We start from the raw sequence: 16886 nt of genomic DNA on the forward strand, positions 1-16886 counted from the left end.
CAAACAAGTGCCTATGAGGGCCAGACAGGGAAAAATGGTACTTAACATTACGGAGCACTTAACTTTGTGCCAGACTGTGCAGAGAGCTCTGGCATGGGTCCTGTCAAGCAGTCCCTGCAGCTCTGAGAAGTGGGTACACTTTGCACCATTTGCAGATGGGGAAACTGAGGCACAGAGGTCATGTAATCTGCCCAAGGTCACACAGCTGGTAGGTGGCAGAATCAGGATTTGAGCCAGCGTCTGACCCAAAGCCCCTGTGCTTTAATGCTCCCATTGTGGAGAGGGAAGTGAGACAGGTGGCAGGCGAGAAATGTGTCCACTATGAGGCAACTGCAGCATGCCTGAGAAAGGGCCGCTGACGCTGGGAACTCGGATGACCTGGAGACATCAGGCCTAAAGGGCAGCTGCTACTCACAGCAGCTGGTTAAACAGGAGCCAGAAATCTAAACTTTAAAAATGCTGGCTCCGTGTTTAAAACGTACTGTGGGCAAAACAAAATGAGTACATAGGCCAACTGCCTGCAGCCTCCCTCCCAGCTGCTGTGGGATGGCTTGGTTTTAGGTGGGCATGTGCTGCTATCCGGTGGTGGCACAGGGTAGTGGCATGCAGGGCAAACATGGGTTTCCAGCTCCACCGGGGGAGCTGTAGTGAACTTGCATACTCCTCTGTGCTCACTGTTCTTTAGAAGGGGCCTGGGCACACACCTTAGGGCGCCTGCCCCTAACTGCAACTCCATCACCCCGCCTTTTTTTTTTTCCTTGAGACGGGGTCTTGCTCTGTCACCCAGGCTGGAGCACAGTGGCATGATCTGCGCTCACTGCAGCCTTAACCTCCCAGGCCCAAGCAATCCTGCCATTTCAGCCTCTTGAATAGTGGAACGACAGACATGTGCCACCACCCCCAGCTAGTTTCTTTTTGTATTTTTTGTAGAGACGGGGTTTCACCATGTTGCCCAGGCTGGTCTCGAACTCCTGAGCTCAAGCAATCGGCCCACCTTGGCCTTCCTAAGTGCTGGGATTATAGGCATGAACCACCACGCCCAGCCAACCCTCTTTTGATAAACCAAAAATATTTTTCAAGCTACCCATATATATATACAATGGGTATATATATATATATGGGTATATATATATATGGATATATATATATATATATATATATATATATATGGATATATATATGGATATATATATATATGGATATATATATATATGGATATATATATATGGATATATATATATATGGATATATATATGGATATATATATATGGATATATATATATGGGTATATATATATATGGGTATATATATGGGTATATATATATGGGTATATATATGGGTATATATATATGGGTGTATATATATATATAGCAATATATATATATATTGCTATATAAGCAATAGGTAATGTTTGCATAGGTAAAGGATAAGAATCATGCCGGGTGCAGTGGCTCATATCAAATAATATAAACGGGGCTAGAGTATGGATAAGCTGACCCTGGACAGTGGGCCAAATCCAGCCACTTGCTTTTCTATAGCTCAGAAGCTTTTGTGGGTTGTTTGTTTGTTTGTTTTTTAGAGACAGGGTCTTGCTCTGTTGTCCAGGCTGGAGTGCAGTGGCACAATCACAGCTCACTGTAACTTCAAACTCCTGGGCTCAAGTGATCCTCCCACCATCAGCCTCCTGAGTAGCTAGGACTACAGATGGACACCACCACATCCAGCTAATTTTTTTTTTTTTGTAGAGATGGGGTCTCGCTATGTTGCCCAGGGTGGTCTCAAACTCCTGGCCTCAAGTGATCCTCCCACCTCAACCTCCTGAAGCACTGGGATTACAGGTGTGAGCCACCATGTCAGCCACGAGCATTTTTTAAATGGCTGGGGGAGGGGGAACAATATTTCCTAACACAGAAAATTCAAATTCCAGTTTGTAAATCTGAATTGGCACACAGCCATGCCCCTCATTTACATATTGTCCGAGGCTGCTTTTGCACTGCAGCAGCAGAGTTGAATAGTTGCATCGGAGACCACATGGTCTACACAGCCTAAAATGTTTATGATCTGGCTCTTTACAGAGAAAAGTTACCAGCCTCTCCCTAGTCTAGAGTGAAGGGTAAATTGCTCCCCATTCATGTTCCCTCAGGTACTCAGTTCCTCTCCTTAGAGGCCATCATTTTGACAAGACACTTGCAATGCCTTATGTAGGCAGAGGGGTATGTCTGCCCCACTCCTTTTCACACAATATGTAGGATATTATGCACACAGTTCTGCACCTTGCCTTTTTTCACAATATATTTTGGAGATAGTTATCATTAATGTTCACAAAACGTTATTATTTTTTACAGCTGCATAGTGTTCCACCTTCAGGATGGAATGGACTTGAATTTTTTTTTTTTTTTTGAGACAAAGTCTTGCTCTATTACCTGGGCTAGAGTGCAGTGGTGCAATTCCAGCTCACTGCAGCCTCTGCCTCCTGGGCTCAAGCTATCCTCCCTCAGCCTCCCATCCCAAGTAGTTGGGACTACGGGTGCATGCCACCATGCTGAGCTAATTTTTTTTATTATTTTTAGAGATGGGGGTCTTGCTTTGTTGCCCAGACTGGTCTCAAACTCCTGTGCTCAAGTAATCCTCCTGCCTCAGCCTCCCAAAGTGCTGGGATTACAGGCTTGAACCACGAGTGTGTTTTAAATTTTGATAGTGCATACCAAATTGTCTTACAGAGGCCATGCTGGTTTAAGTTCACACGTTTTCAGAGTCCCTGTTTCCTCACACCCTTGCCAACACAGCATGTTATCAAATGCTTTGTTCTTTGCCAATCTGATAGGTGGTTTTAATTTGCATTTCTCTTACTGTATTTCATTGATTCTAAGATGTCACTGATTCTAAGATGCATCCTGATTTCAGATGTTCACATGTAAAAATGTGGCTGGGCGCGGTGGCTCACGCCTGTAATCCCAGCACTTTGGGCGGACCACGAGGTCAGGAATTCAAGACCAGCCTGGCCAACATAGTGAAACCCCATCTCTACCAAAAATTAAAAAAAAATAATTAGCTGGATGTGGTGGCGTGCACCTGTAGTCCCAGCTACTTGGGAGGCTGAGGCAGGAGAATTGCTTGAACCCAGGAGGCAGAGGTTGCAGTGAACTGAGATCGCACCACTGAACTCCAGCCTGGGCGACACAGCAAGACTCTGTCTCAAAAAAAAAAAGTAAAAACGTATAGCTTCGAATCACTGAAATACAATGTTTTGTGAGATTGGGTATCTTACTGTGAGTTTAAAATGCATTTGCATTTCCTCATCTGTTCATGTCCTTTTCCTATTTTTCTTGGAAGGCAGGGTAGTAGTGGTTAAGAGTGTAGGGTTCAAATCCCAGTTCTGTCACTTACAAGCTTGTGACTTTGGGCAAGTTACTTAACCGTTCTGTGTCTCAGTTTCCTCATCTGCAAAATGAGAATAATAATGGTACCTACCTCATAGGATAGGTGTGAAGATTAAATACATTATTATATGCAAAATACTATGTTCCTGGAATATGGCAAATGCTCAATAAATATTTGCTATAACTGTCATCTTTGAGTTATTTTTTCTTAATGAGTTTCAAGGGCTCTTTATAAGTTAAGGAAACATCCTTTTTGTCCCCCCACCTCCCTGCCCCAAGCCCCGGTTTTCATTCCTTTTTCCTTGACCACAAAAGTAACATATAATACAAAATTAAGACATTACAAAAATTGTATCAGAAGAAGCCAGTGGAAAAAACTTAGATGTCCATTGATAGAGTGAGTTAATGAAGTGCACCAAGACCCCCTGCCCACCCATCCCCACCACTTTTTGACCATATATTTCAGAAACTACATCAAACATTAAATAAGATGTCTCAGCGCTATGGCTAGACACACCTCAGGGAGCCATGACTCCACATAAATGCCATAGAATTTCACTAGCAAATGTATCACACATCCTGTTTGTTTGTTTTTAGATGGAGTTTCGCTTTGTTGCCCAGCCTGGAGTGCAATGCTGCAGCAACCTCTGCCTCCCAGGCTCAAGTGATTCTCCTGCCTCAGCCTCCCGGGTAGCTGGGATTACAGGCATGAGCCACCACGCTTGGCTAATTTTTCTATTTTCAGTAGAGACGGGGTTTCATCATGTTGGCCAGGCTGGTCTCGAATTCCTGACCTCAGGTGATCCACCCGCCTTGGCCTCCCTAAGTGCTGGAATTACAGGTGTGAGCCACCATGCCCGGCCTCATCACACACTCTGTTAACCACACATCCTTCTCCTCTCTGTCTTCTGCAAGTCCACAGCCCTTCCTGTCAACAGTTTGTCAGCTTTACTTTCTGTAGCTTATGTTACAAAAACTATAGCACGAGGTTGGGGGTTTTCCTGAACTATAAATAGGAAATATGAAGGTTGTGGATAACATTATATAATTTTTGTTTTTTCACCTTTCAGATATACTTTTTCAAACTACTCATGCCTTTTACATCCCAGAGATTCCAAACCAGCCCTAGTGTTTTCCCACGTGAAAACAGAGTTCATGAATGGACATTGTGGAATAGTCAGTTCTATATGCCTCTCAACTGAACCACTGCATCAGCTTCCTGTATCTATTAGGTATGTTTTTTGGTGGTAGGTAACAAAAACCTACCTTTAAGAACAACTTAAGCAACAGGCACATTATCTCATGTCTTCAGATGTCTGCAGGTGGGCAGCCTCACGATTCCTTCAGCAGCTCAGCCACATCACTCAGGATTCTAGTTCTAACCATTACAACCTCATATTGTAGGAAGGAGGAAAGGGGACAAAAATAGGCTTTTTCTTCAGCGTTTTTGTTTGTTTGAGGCAGTCTCGCTCTGTCGCTCAGACTGGAGTGCAATGGCACGATCTTGGCTCACTGCAACCTCTGCCTCCCAGGTTCAAGCGATTCTCGTGCCTCAGCCTCCCCGGTAGCTGGGATTACAGGCCTGAGCCACCAAGCTCGGCTAATTTTGTATTTTCAGTAAAGATGGGGTTTTGCCATGTTGGCCAGGCTGGTCTCGAACTCTTGACCTCAGGTGATCCGCCCGCCTCCGCCTCCCAAAGTGTTGGGATTACAGGTGTGAGCCAGGGCGCCCAACCTTCTCTTCAGCTTTTATGAGGGGAGGGAAAGTTTCCAAACACCCACCCCGCCGTGTGGGGACATGGCGACTGGACTGGCGGTAAACAGTGCCCAACACACTTTCACTCTGGGTTCCCTGCTACCAATATTGCTACTGCCCAATTGGGTGTCCTTGCCCTGTCTCCTCATGGCAGCACGATGCACTTTGTAAAATGGCAAACCTGCCCACATTTAGCTCAAAACCTCCCAGGCTCCACCTCCCTCATCACAGAAGAGCCAGCGGGTGACACAGGGTAAAGAGAACTGGATTCCAAAACTGATTTTACTCCTTCCTTGTTGTGTGACCTTGGAAAAGCCATCTAACTCCTCTAAGTCTCAGTTTTCTCATCTCACAAATGGAAATGGTAACAGCTACTTTGCAAGGTTGATTGCTACTTTGCAAGGTTCATTGAGGATTAAGTAATAATAGCAGCTAATACTTATATTGCACTTAGTGCCAAGCCCTCTTCTAAATTCTCCAGTTCTATTAACCATTTTAATCTTCCCCCAAATCCGATAAAACAAGACTCTTATCCCATCAGCTGAGTTTATCAGCTCAAGCGCAGAGCGGTGATCAGGCGCAGGCGCCGGAAGGAATCCTGCTCTGGGGACCGGCTCTGGCGTCCAGGAATGGGGCAGAACCTCTTCGAGGGAGCGTGTGGGCGGGACGTACTACAACTCCCACCAGGCACCGCGCCAACGCTAGACTACAACAACCAGCATGCCCCGGGCTGTCCCGCTTAACCTCTTCCTGCGATGAGCTCTGCACGGGAATTATTATTGTCAATTTTACTTGCAAGAAGTTTCCTACAAGAGCCAAGGAATCCATGCGAGTAAACATTTACGGCACCATAGATAAAAGGCTTGTGTTTTAATCCTCATCCTCCACCTGTTAGCTCTGAGTCTCCGTTTTCTCATCTCTAAAAATGGGGATATTCACAGGAGTTGCTGCATCGAGTTGTGAGGATTAAAAGCTGGATGTAACGGCTTGGTAATTATCAACTCTTCTAGTGTCCCTTCCTCCTCCCTGTGCCAAGGGGTTTTAGGAAAGCATTTTATCTCCACAGCAATCCTATGAGGTTGATACTACTATCCTTATAGAAGGGGAAACTGATGCCAGGAGAGGTTCAAGCGTCTTACCTGAAGTCACAAAGCAAACTGAGTGATGAAGACTTGAACCTAGAAAATTTCACTGCAAAGGTGAGTCCACCTTAGGAACCCAAATGCTTCTACTTGCTACTGATGCTTTACAGTGACCCCCAAGTCCAGGGCAAGTATTTTCTGTGCTCCCCAAAGCAAACTTGTATCACGTGATACACGAAAAGTCAAGTTGCTTCACCTGTAGCCAGTGCTGGCACTTTGAGAGCTAATTATAGCTGAATTTGATGTGGTTGGAGGAATCGAGGAAGGCTTCCCTGAGGGGATGGTGCTGGATCTGAGAACTGAAGAGTGGGAACAGCACAGGCAAAGCCCCTGAAGTAGGAGAGGGCATGTGTTCCAGGAGGCTTGCAAAGGGCCAGTGTCGCCGCAGAGGTACAGAAAGTCTCAGAGGCGCAGGCTGTGCCAAGGCTATGGTGAGGCAAGTGGGGTACCTAGGGTGCAGATTTTTTTTTTTTTTTTTTTTTTTTTGAGACCGAATCTCTCTGTGTTGCCCAGGCTGGAATGCAATGGCGCGATCTTGGCTCACTGCAACCTCTGCCTCCCGGGTTCACTTGATTCTCCTGCCTCAGCCTCCCGAGTAGCTGGGATTATAGGCGCATGCTACCACGCCCCACTAATTTTTGTATTTTTAGTAGAGACGAGGTTTCACCATGTTGACCAGGCTGGTCTCGAACTCCTGACCTCAGGTGATCCGCCCACCTCAGCCTCCCAAAGTGCTGGGATTACAGGCATGAGCCACCATGCCCTGCCCTAGGGTGCAGATTTTAAGGAGTCACTCACCTGCAGCGCTGTGCAAGCGCAGAGTCAGGACCTGAGTGAAAGCCCCATTAAATCTGACCACCCCATCCTCGTCCCTGCCTTGGGTGCAGAGCCTTGTGCACAGGGTGTCCAGGCATCCTGCTTTGCCCTGGAGAGCCCTGGTTTCCACTTGTCCTGGTGAGATTATAATAGGTACCCTTTTAATCTGATGAGTGTCTTCATTAGGTGATAATTCTATGGTCACTCAACTTGTAAAGTTTGTATTTTATCCAGAGGGAATGGGGAGCCACTGAAGGCTTTAGCTGGAGGGTGTTTTGAGCAGATGTTGGTCCATATGGAGAATGGACCATAGGGGAGAGAATGGAAGCTGCTGGAGTCTTCCAAGTGGGAGATAAAGGCAGCTTTCCCTGAGTGGAGAAGTGAATGGAGCGGAGAGATGCAGAGTAGGCATTGCTGTCAGACAAAGGTGATGAATTGGATGTGCTGGGTGAGGGCTTCCAGCTTCCTTGTCCCTCTATGTTTAGAGTCCTGGTCCTTCTGCCAGTATTTTGCTCTGTGACCTTAAGCCAGTCCCTTCACCTCTCTCAGCCTCAGTGTCTACATCCATATAAGGGCTTCTCAGACAATTTATAATAAAGGAGGAGTAACTTCTTGGGTTTATTTATTTGCAAAAATATTTCCCGAGGGCCTTTGCACAAGCTGTTCCCTCTACCTCCTCATTGTTACGGTCTCTGTTGAAATATGACCACCTTAGAAGGCCCTTTCTGACCATCCTCTGCTGCCCTTTTCTTGGTTTATCTCTACCCTATCAGAATTATAGTTTCTTGTTTATTTACTTGCTGTCTACGACTAGAATGTAAGCCCCTGAAAGCAGGGATTTGCTTCTTCAGAGATGTCTATCCATCCCCAGCGCCTAGCACAGTGTCTGGTATATAGTAGGTGCTTAATGTTTGTTTGGTTGAATGAATGAATGAATGAATGCATGAATGAATGAATTGGGTAGATGGTTAGCAAATGTTTTCCCTGCCACCTTAATGCCCCTAAATCATTTAGCTGCACCCACTCCAAGCCTTCTCTGGCTGGGGAGCATCAATCCTAGAAGCCAGATCATCTGACCTGGAGAGTGATGATTCAAAAAATTTGAACATGTAGGTTAAAATCCTGCCTGTCTCTGCCACTTAACAGGTGAGTTTAGATAAATCGCTTGATCACTCTCGGCTGCATTTTTCACATTAATTCTGACCTTGCGGAGATGTGGTGAGGATCTAGATAGGAACTAGACAGGAAAAAGCCCCAAGCGAATTCGGCGCTTTTGTTTGAAGCTATCTTTTCTTTTTCTTTCACAATCGCGCCTTCCCAAGCCTAGTCACCCCTGCCCTTCTCACTAAGCACATCACAACCTCCCTCGCACCCGATGTGGGGGGACTTGCAGGTTGCTGGGCCCTCGAGCACGCAGATATTTCCTTTCTCTAAAAGGGAAGGAAAAGAGCCTCCCCGGCCACGGGTAGTGCAGGTCTCCGGAGCTGGCGTCAGCGGCGGCGTATGTGCGTGCGCGCGCGCCTGCGCATCAGGGCCAGGGGACGGGTTGGGGGGTGAAGAAGGGGCCGGCCTTCAAGCAACAGCGACGCAAGATGGCAGCCACCACGGGCTCGGGTGAGCGGGGGCGCCGGGCCCGGCCGGCCGAGGGGGCATGGGCTTGGGCCGTGGGCCGGGGACCCTCAAAGGCTCCTGCAGCGGGGCCAGGGTCCCCGCGCCGCCTCTGTCCGCTGGGCTCCGCGGCAGCCACCGGCGCGGCCTGACCGGGGGAGGAGGAGCAGGCGGTGGCCGGAAGCACGGGCGGGGGGCTGAGGGGCCTGTGGGCGGCGCGGCGAGGCCCTGAGGCTCCCCCGGGAGACGTGAGGGCCCCGCTGCGCTGTCTGGGGGAGCCGGAGTGGGCGACGAGCGAGCCCCGAGGCACTCCTGAGGATACCGGGGCTGGCGACTCTTAAGGGGCAATCTAGGGGTCCCCTAGAGGAGGCGCCCCATAGCGGATGGAAGTCCCATACTGGGTGCCAGGGGTGCGGCTGAGGGGGGCCTTGGGATGTCTGGAGTGGACATCAGAGAAGCCCCTCAGGCTGGATGGAAGAAACGGGATCCTGAGGGGGTGACTTGAGAGGATCCCCTATCGGTTGAGGGGACGGCTCCAGCGTTAGTTTTAGAGATGGAGTTAGCTGAGGAAATAGCTATGTTGACTAGAAAGGAGGAGCCTTGGAGCGGCTGCTTTTGGGGAGAATGAAAGGGATCTCCGCATAAGTGAGAGGGGGGGAAAAGGATTCAGATGCCAGAGGGACCTAATAGCGGTGATAGTGAAATGACCCCATCATTACCAGTCTCCTATTCGAGGATACAGATGGATTGCTCCAAGTTAGGTTTCAGGGGACAAGGTCCGAGTGGGGCAGTTGGTGGAAGCCTCTGATACTGGATGAGGAAGAACAGGTGAATTGGGAACCCCGAGGATGTCTCTTTGGGAGTGGGGATTCAACTGAGGGAAGCCCCTGAAATGAGGGAGTGGAAAAGGTCGGGTTCCGGAGATGTTTCTTGTAAAGGAGAAAAGTCCCTTCCTTTTGAATTGAGTGAGGGAAGCATATCCTAGAAGTGTCTCTTCTGTGGAGACGCTCACTCTTATCCACTCATTTGATAATTGGGACAGATATGTGGGTTCAGCTCAGAAGTTCCCCACTGGCTGATGGGAGTAGGGAGGTGAATAGATGAAATGGGAACTCTTGGGTGAGGCTGCACCCTCAGGTGTCTGGCAGTGAAGTTGGCCAAGGAGGTTCTCTCAGATGGGGTGAAAATGGGTTACCTCTCTGATGGAGGAAGCAAACAGGGCCACAATGTTCCCCACTGTGGGGCTGCAGGGACACCAGCCTGAGTACAGCAATCATTGGGATATTTAAGGCCACAGCAGCAGCAGTGTTGGGAAGGAAATGGTGATCCATGGGAAATAGGGTGAGGGCAATTCTTTATAAATGTTGCTCCTCTGCGGTCTCAAGGAGCCATACTTGTCTGATGGTTGGGGTGGGAATAAAAGAAATTGAATGTAGGGGATCTGACTGAAGTGACCCACCACAAGCTGCTGCCTTTTGCATTTGAAACAGTGGGGTCTTCTTGCAGAATAGCGGAGACCGTGAATCCTTTTACTCGATTTTGGTTTCAGCTGGAACAATGCTGAGTCAATTCATTTACCATGACGCTGCCCCAGGCACTCCCAGAAGAGAGATTCTGAGTCAGGCCAGACTGCTGGGTAAAACTTCCACCAGAATAACACTCCTACCAGGTCGTAATAAACCAAGGGGCCCAGTGTGCTGGTGGTAGCCAGCAATAAGGTGCTGTTGCAGCTCAGCCCTGCTTACAGTCACTCGGTTGGCTACCTACAATCTGGGTTAACAGCTGCCCGATTCTAATTTCTCCAGACCCTGACAGTTAAAAAGTGAGTGCTTCATAAATGGCTATGGTGATCAGATAAAATGTCAGCTGCTGTCCAGTGGAATACAAGAGCACTTGGCATGGTTTAGATAACATAGGACAGGCTTTGAGGTGCCCTAAAATGGACTTCCCAAAATTCTTTTGTCTGTTTATTCAACAGCTATTTACTGAGGGCCTATTATGTCCCATCGTGGATAGCAAACAAAATGGACATAGTCTGTGTCCTTCAGGAGCTTCCATTCAAGTCAGGGAGAGAAGGCTGTTAAGGAGTAAATAAGACAATTTCAGATAGCAGTAAGTGCTATGGAGGAAATTGTGTGATATGATAGTGTCTGGAGAGGTGGTCAGGAAAGGCTTTTCTGAGAAAGTGACATTTCAACTGAGTCATATAATGGAAAGAGCCAACTCTACAGTGTCACAGGCAGGAGAGAGGGTGGGCTGTGAGCGCAAAGGCCCTGTGGTGGGACTGAGCTTGGCACGTTGAGAGAACGGGATAAACGGCCTTCATGTGCAAGCAAGGCTTGTTAAGGAGATGAGTTGGAGAGACATGGCTTTGGATTTGAGATGGTGTGAGGGGAAGCCATCAAACAAGTGTCTGGTATGAAGTAGGCATTCAGTAAATATTTGTCGAATGAATGAATAAGAGTCTTAAAAAGAGGAGTATGACAAGATCTGACCTTCGTCCCTAGCCAGTGGAAAGAGTGCAGGGTGCTTAGAGTAAAGCAGACCTTACTTGGGTTAAACTAAAATGAGTGTACAGGCCTCTCTGCTTTCTAACCCTGAGAAGTCTTCCAGGTGTGGTCAGGGCCCTGAGGCCTTCCTTAGTCAGGTTTAGAGTGAGGCTCTTGATTAATCTGTGCCTCCGGTTGCCAGGAAACAGCTGTGAAGCCTTTGAGTTCCTGTAAGGGCTGAACTTAGTTTTTTATGGTCACTGCTTTCAGCATTTGGCTACACCGCCTTCCCACTTCCTTTGGTTCTGCAATGTGTGATATCTACATATGTCCTAGAGGGTGGAACTGTGAAAAGCCCACCACAGATCCTCAGAATCCCCATGTTATGACGGGTGACTTCCTCCTGCCTTGGCCAGGATTGCAGCACATCAAATAGTGGCCCTTGGTTGCCAGGCCCTTCCTCTCACTCAGCAGCCCATGGGCTTCCCTGACATTTAATCAGAAAATAAGTGCCATTGGGGTAAGCCCTGGTGGGGCATGATTTTAACTTTGCATACATCGGAGTGGCCTCATATGCACATTCAGCTTATAAAAACTTAACCATGTGGGCAGCAGAGATTAGTCTTCCCTTCCATTCAAGGGTCTTCCCCAGAGAGAGCCGGAAATGGATGAAAACTCACAGTCCCTTAGTTCTTCTCAGTTCCTGTGTGTCTCACTGTGTGAGCATCTTATGCCAACTGTAATTAAGTGCCTTTTGTACAACATGGGCCTTACATTCAAAGAACAGCTTCATATTGTGCTCAGCCAGAGAAATAGCAGCCTGCCCCAGTGATGGAGGGGAAACTGGCTTTGTTGGGCTAGTGCAAGTGTTTTTTTTTTTTTTTTTTTGAGACAGAGTTTCGCCCTGTCACCCGGCTGGAGTGCAGTGGCGTGATCTCGGCTCACTGTAACCTCTGCTTCCCAGGTTCAAGCGATTCTCCTACCTCAGCCTCCTGAGTAGCTGGGATCACAGGCACGCGCCACCACGCCTGGCTAATTTTTGTATTTTTAGTAGAGACAGGGTTTCACCATGTTGGTCAGGCTGGTCTCAAACTCCTGACATCATGATCCGCCCGTCTCAGCCTCCCAAAGTGCTGGGATTACAGGCGTAAGTCACTGTGCCGGGCTGCAAGCTATTATTTTCTTAAGGGATTACCAAGGTTAATTTTGATGATCATGATTTTCCCTCTTCACATTAACTGAAAACCACTCTATTTCCCCCACTACATTCTCTTTTCTCTTCGTATCTCTGTCCCTCCCACCTCCCCCCAAATTGTAGCTCTGCAGTAATTTGATAAAAGTAGAATACAAAATATGAAGTCAGGAATCCTCTGCTTAATTTTGAAGGGGCACAGTGAAGTTCAGAGCAGCACATTTGGGAAAGTAAATGTTTGAATACTATTACTGTTATATTGTGGATAGTGCTTTAGAGTGTCCCACAGACTTCGACTTACCTGTGATGTTGTCTCATCTAACTCTCCACAGCCTGGTCACCAGCCAGGGGCAGTATCCACCCACATTACTGAGGGAGGAGCCAAAAGCCAAGGGAGACTAGTGATGCTCGGACTAGAGCCCAGGCATTTTTAACTCCTGTTCCCTCACCAGCCTGCTCTAGTACCTTAGGAAGGAAATGGAAAAGGCATGGATTTAGGGATATGTTCTTCCTAAGTCTTGGAGTGTTTAATCTTGGAGAGAGAAAGGGCTTTAGTAAGAAGTGTTTACTGCTACCTGTTTCAGGAACCCTTTTTATAGCATCTCTGGCCGCTGTTTGTCCTCTTCTGGGTTATGTGCTGTCCAAGGAGAGTGAGGTCCTTTTTTCAGGAAGCTCTTGCTTATATCTTATACTGAATAACTCACACCTCTTGGGCTTGGAGCCCCATCATGGCATGTACAAAGTAGTTCCTCATCCTTATTTACATGCAAGCCATCAGACTTCTTTTCAAGTTGCACTCTTGGGTTTACTAAGTGCTAGACACTGTATTAACTGCATTATCTCACTTGTCACAGCAGCCCATTGAGGCAGGTATCGATTGTGAAGGTGAGGAAACAGGCCAGGAGAGGAGTGACTAGCCTGAGGTGCACAGCCTGGGTGCTCTGGGACGGTGTTGCTTCAGGACACGTGCTCTTGGCCAGATGATCGTTCTTCCAGCCCCCATTTCTTATTCTCTGAGGTAGGCCTCGCAAGCGTCTTCAGCCATTGGCATGTCTGTTATTTCTGCCTTGGCTGATTAGCTTATTCATGGGTAGATAGCAATGGCCTCTCAAGTAGTAGTCTTTCCTCATCTTCACATCCACCCTGTCACAAGTCCAGTAGGTGTAACCCCAAACTAAATGCCAAATCCTCCTCTCTGTCTCCACTCTTGTCATCCTAGTCTAACCAGAACCATCTTTCTCTTGCCTGGAAGATGGAAAAAGCCTCTTGCTTTCAGTCCTGCCCTTTCCATTTTCTATACAGGAGACAGAATGATCTTTCACAGACGTAAAATAGAAACTGCCACTCCCCTTCAGCAAGCCCTTCCCACTGCTCTTATTACAGAATAACCCATCCCTTTTCCGTGGCCCACAAGGCCTTGCCGCCTTGACTTCATGTGGTATCACACACCTCTGATCTTGCTGTGTCCCCAGATCTTCATGGGCCTGACTGCTGTTCTTCAGGTCGCAGCTACCCAGAAAGGCCGTCCCTGAGCACTCCATTCAATAGAGTTTTTTAGTCATTGTCACAGCTTCTTGTTTTGTTCTGTTTCTCTAAAGCACTTAACCTTACCTGAAGTGTTGTTTCGTTGCATATTTTCTATGCCTTTTCACTAGGGCAAGATTCTATCTCATCTTCTGCTGTGTCCCTAGCACCAGCACAGTTCCGGACAAAATAGTAGGTACTCAGTAAATATTTGTGAATGTTGCAGTGAGTTAATTCAGGATCTCTTTGATGTAGCCAAATGGATACATTTGACAATTTGTGGAGAAACAATGTATCCGATAGGACAGAAGCAAAAGTGGCTATTCAGTCTTTCAAAAAACTGAAAACTCTTATCCTTATTTGGTGGTATTTATAGAGGTACTTGATCATAGAATTAACCATCCTCCCCTTCTCCAGTTGTCCTGACTCATTTCCCACATCTTGTTTCCCCCTTTGTCAAAGAAAATCTGATGCTTGGCCTTGGTCACTGACCCTAGCAGCAGAAGAACACAGGGTCTTGCATTCTGTCACTAGCTGTTGTCACGTGGCTGGGCTGTAAAGAATGACAGGTTGCCACTAATTCTTTCCCTAGAATTCCCCTAGAGCAATAGATCTCAAACTAGTATATCTCAGAGTCACCTGGAGGGCTTGTCAGATTCTTAGGCCCAACCTGAGTTTCAGATTCAGGAATTCTGGGCTGAAGACCTGAGAATGTACATTTCTAGCGAGTTCGCGATGAGGTCCAGGCTGCAGGTCTGGGGACTAACTTGGAGAACCATTGCTCTAGAGAAGGAGAAAAAAAGATCTCCTGGACAGGCTAACTAGACAGCCAGACTACACTTGGCCGGTTGCTCAGCAATAAAAGTTACTTGCTTATGGCTTTATGTCCAGTTTTCAGGGACGTTGAATCCTAGTGCATCACCTTCCATACCTCCTCATTTTCTGAAGTGGGAGCAGCATCAGATTCCTAGCTCAGTTCACTGTCTTCCCTGAATGGGCAACCAAACCATTTTTTTTTTTTTTTTTTTTTTTTTGGAGACGAAGTCTCGCTCTGTCGCCCAGGCTGGAGTGCAGTGGCGAAATCTAGGCTTACTGCAAGCTCCGCCTCCCGGGTTCACGCCATTCTCCTGCCTCAGCCTCTCCGAGTAGCTGGGACTACAGGCGCCCGCCACCACGCCCGGCTAATTTTTTTTGTATTTTTAGTAGAGACGGGGTTTCACCGTGGTCTCGATCTCCTGACCTCGTGATCCACCCGCCTCGGCCTCCCAAAGTGCTGGGATTACAAGCATGAGCCACCGCGCCCGGCCCAAACCATTTTTAACTAGCAGCTTTCTTTTCAGGAGAAACCTCTGAGGTTCTACCTTTTTTGTTGTTGTTGTTGTTTTGGGTTTTTTTTTTTTTTTTTTTTTGGTTTTGAAACGGAGTTTCACTCTTGTTGCCCAGGCTGGAGTGCAATGGTGCTATCTTGGCTCACTGCAACCTCTGCCTCCCAGGTTCAGATTCAAGTGATTCTCCTGCCTCAGCCTCCTGAATAGCGTGGATTACAGGCATGCGCCACCACGCCCAGCTAATTCTGTATTTTTAGTAGAGACGGGGTTTCTCCATCTTGGTCAGGCTGTTCTCGAACTCCTGACCTCAGGTGATCCACCCACCTCAGCCTCCCAAAGTGTTGGGATTACAGATGTGAGCCACCACGCCCAGCCAGTTCTGCCATTTTAATTCAAGACCTAGGCCAGGGTTTTCCAAGACTGACATGCTGTGGTAGCTGCTGCTTGGTGGCCATGATTTTCCCAAAAGATGTTTTAAAGGACTTCAGAATCCTTTTTGTACCACAAATATTTTAATGTGTTGCTGTGTTTCAGATTACTGCATTAAATGTTTTACTGTGGCATGGTGTAAAGCTCTATCAAATATTCATGCTTTTTCAACCTGGTTGCCATATTTTCTTTGTAATATCCTGCAACTGCTGACTTTTCAGTTTATATTTAGCTAAGAGAATAACCGGCTGACTTTTGATACTGACACAGATCCAGGAAAAAGCCTTCTGGAAAGAATAATTCTGAAATAATAGGAACAAATATTTTCTTCAAAAAGTCTTGGATTACTATGATATTTTAGCACCTTGAAGTCTTTTTTTTAGCATTTTCATAGTTCACTTTTTAATAGTCACAGTCTATTTGATTATACTTATCATTAGCTATAGATTTTCCTAGTGTACTTCCTAGCTATTATAGAGCCTGTAGTTCTCTTGGTTTTGCAAGATTATGAGTCCTTTTTTTTGTTTGTTTTGACGAGTCTCTGTTGCCCAGGCTGGGCTGCAGTGGCATGATCACAGCTCACTGAAACCTCCACCTCCCAGGTTCAAGTGATTGTCATGCCTCAGCCTCCCAAGTAGCTGGGATTGCAGGCATGTGCCACCACAACTGGCTAATTTTTGTATTTTTAATAGAGATGGGGTTTCACCATGTTGGCCAGGCTGGTCTCAAACTCCCACCTCGGCCTCCCAAAGTGCTGAGATTACAGGTGTGAGCCACCGCACCTGGCCTATAAGAGTCCATTTTTATGTCTTCCATATTGTCACTTGATGCTGTTTCTCCAGCTGCCTTTTTGGTGTCAGATTCACAGAGAAATATTGGGAATCTTAAAATTTATGTTGATTCAATTGATTAAAGTGCTAGAGGACCAAAACATATGTTAGAGTATTCTTGGGTTTTCTCATCTGTTACGCTTCTGTTCTTTGGCATATGTAGGTTTAATTTTTTAATATATTCACTAAAATGTTTTGTTTAATGTACCATGATTTTGAATTTAAACTCTATTTGGGATAGGATGAGCTTTTCACTTGTTACTGATACATCCTGAAGTCTGCAGGATCTCTGAATTCCAACAATATTTGGACTTATGTCCCTGGAGTAGACCCTGAAGTTCTATAACTAGGGTGTGGTTAGGCCATTTGGGATTAAATGGTCTTTTGTTTTG

The 16886-nt window shown here is 46.8% G+C and overlaps 1 protein-coding gene across 2 annotated transcripts in view; it reads left to right on the top strand.

Annotated features, from left to right (window-relative positions):
• The first annotated feature begins 8625 nt into the window (after positions 1 to 8625).
• UBE2V1 (ubiquitin conjugating enzyme E2 V1) overlaps positions 8626 to 16886 on the top strand; it is a 32316-nt gene continuing 24055 nt past the window's right edge. The window contains exon 1 of one of the 2 annotated variants that reach the window (XM_003252925.4): positions 8626 to 8708. In XM_003252925.4, coding sequence (XP_003252973.1) covers positions 8687 to 8708 — 22 coding nt within the window. In that variant the 5' untranslated portion in view covers positions 8626 to 8686. The remainder of the gene's footprint in view (positions 8709 to 16886) is intronic. The other variant, XM_012511874.2, reaches the window with a different exon arrangement.

The sequence above is a fragment of the Nomascus leucogenys genome, chromosome 13, assembly GCF_006542625.1.
Source record: "Nomascus leucogenys isolate Asia chromosome 13, Asia_NLE_v1, whole genome shotgun sequence".
Classification (NCBI taxonomy): Eukaryota; Metazoa; Chordata; class Mammalia; order Primates; family Hylobatidae; genus Nomascus; species Nomascus leucogenys.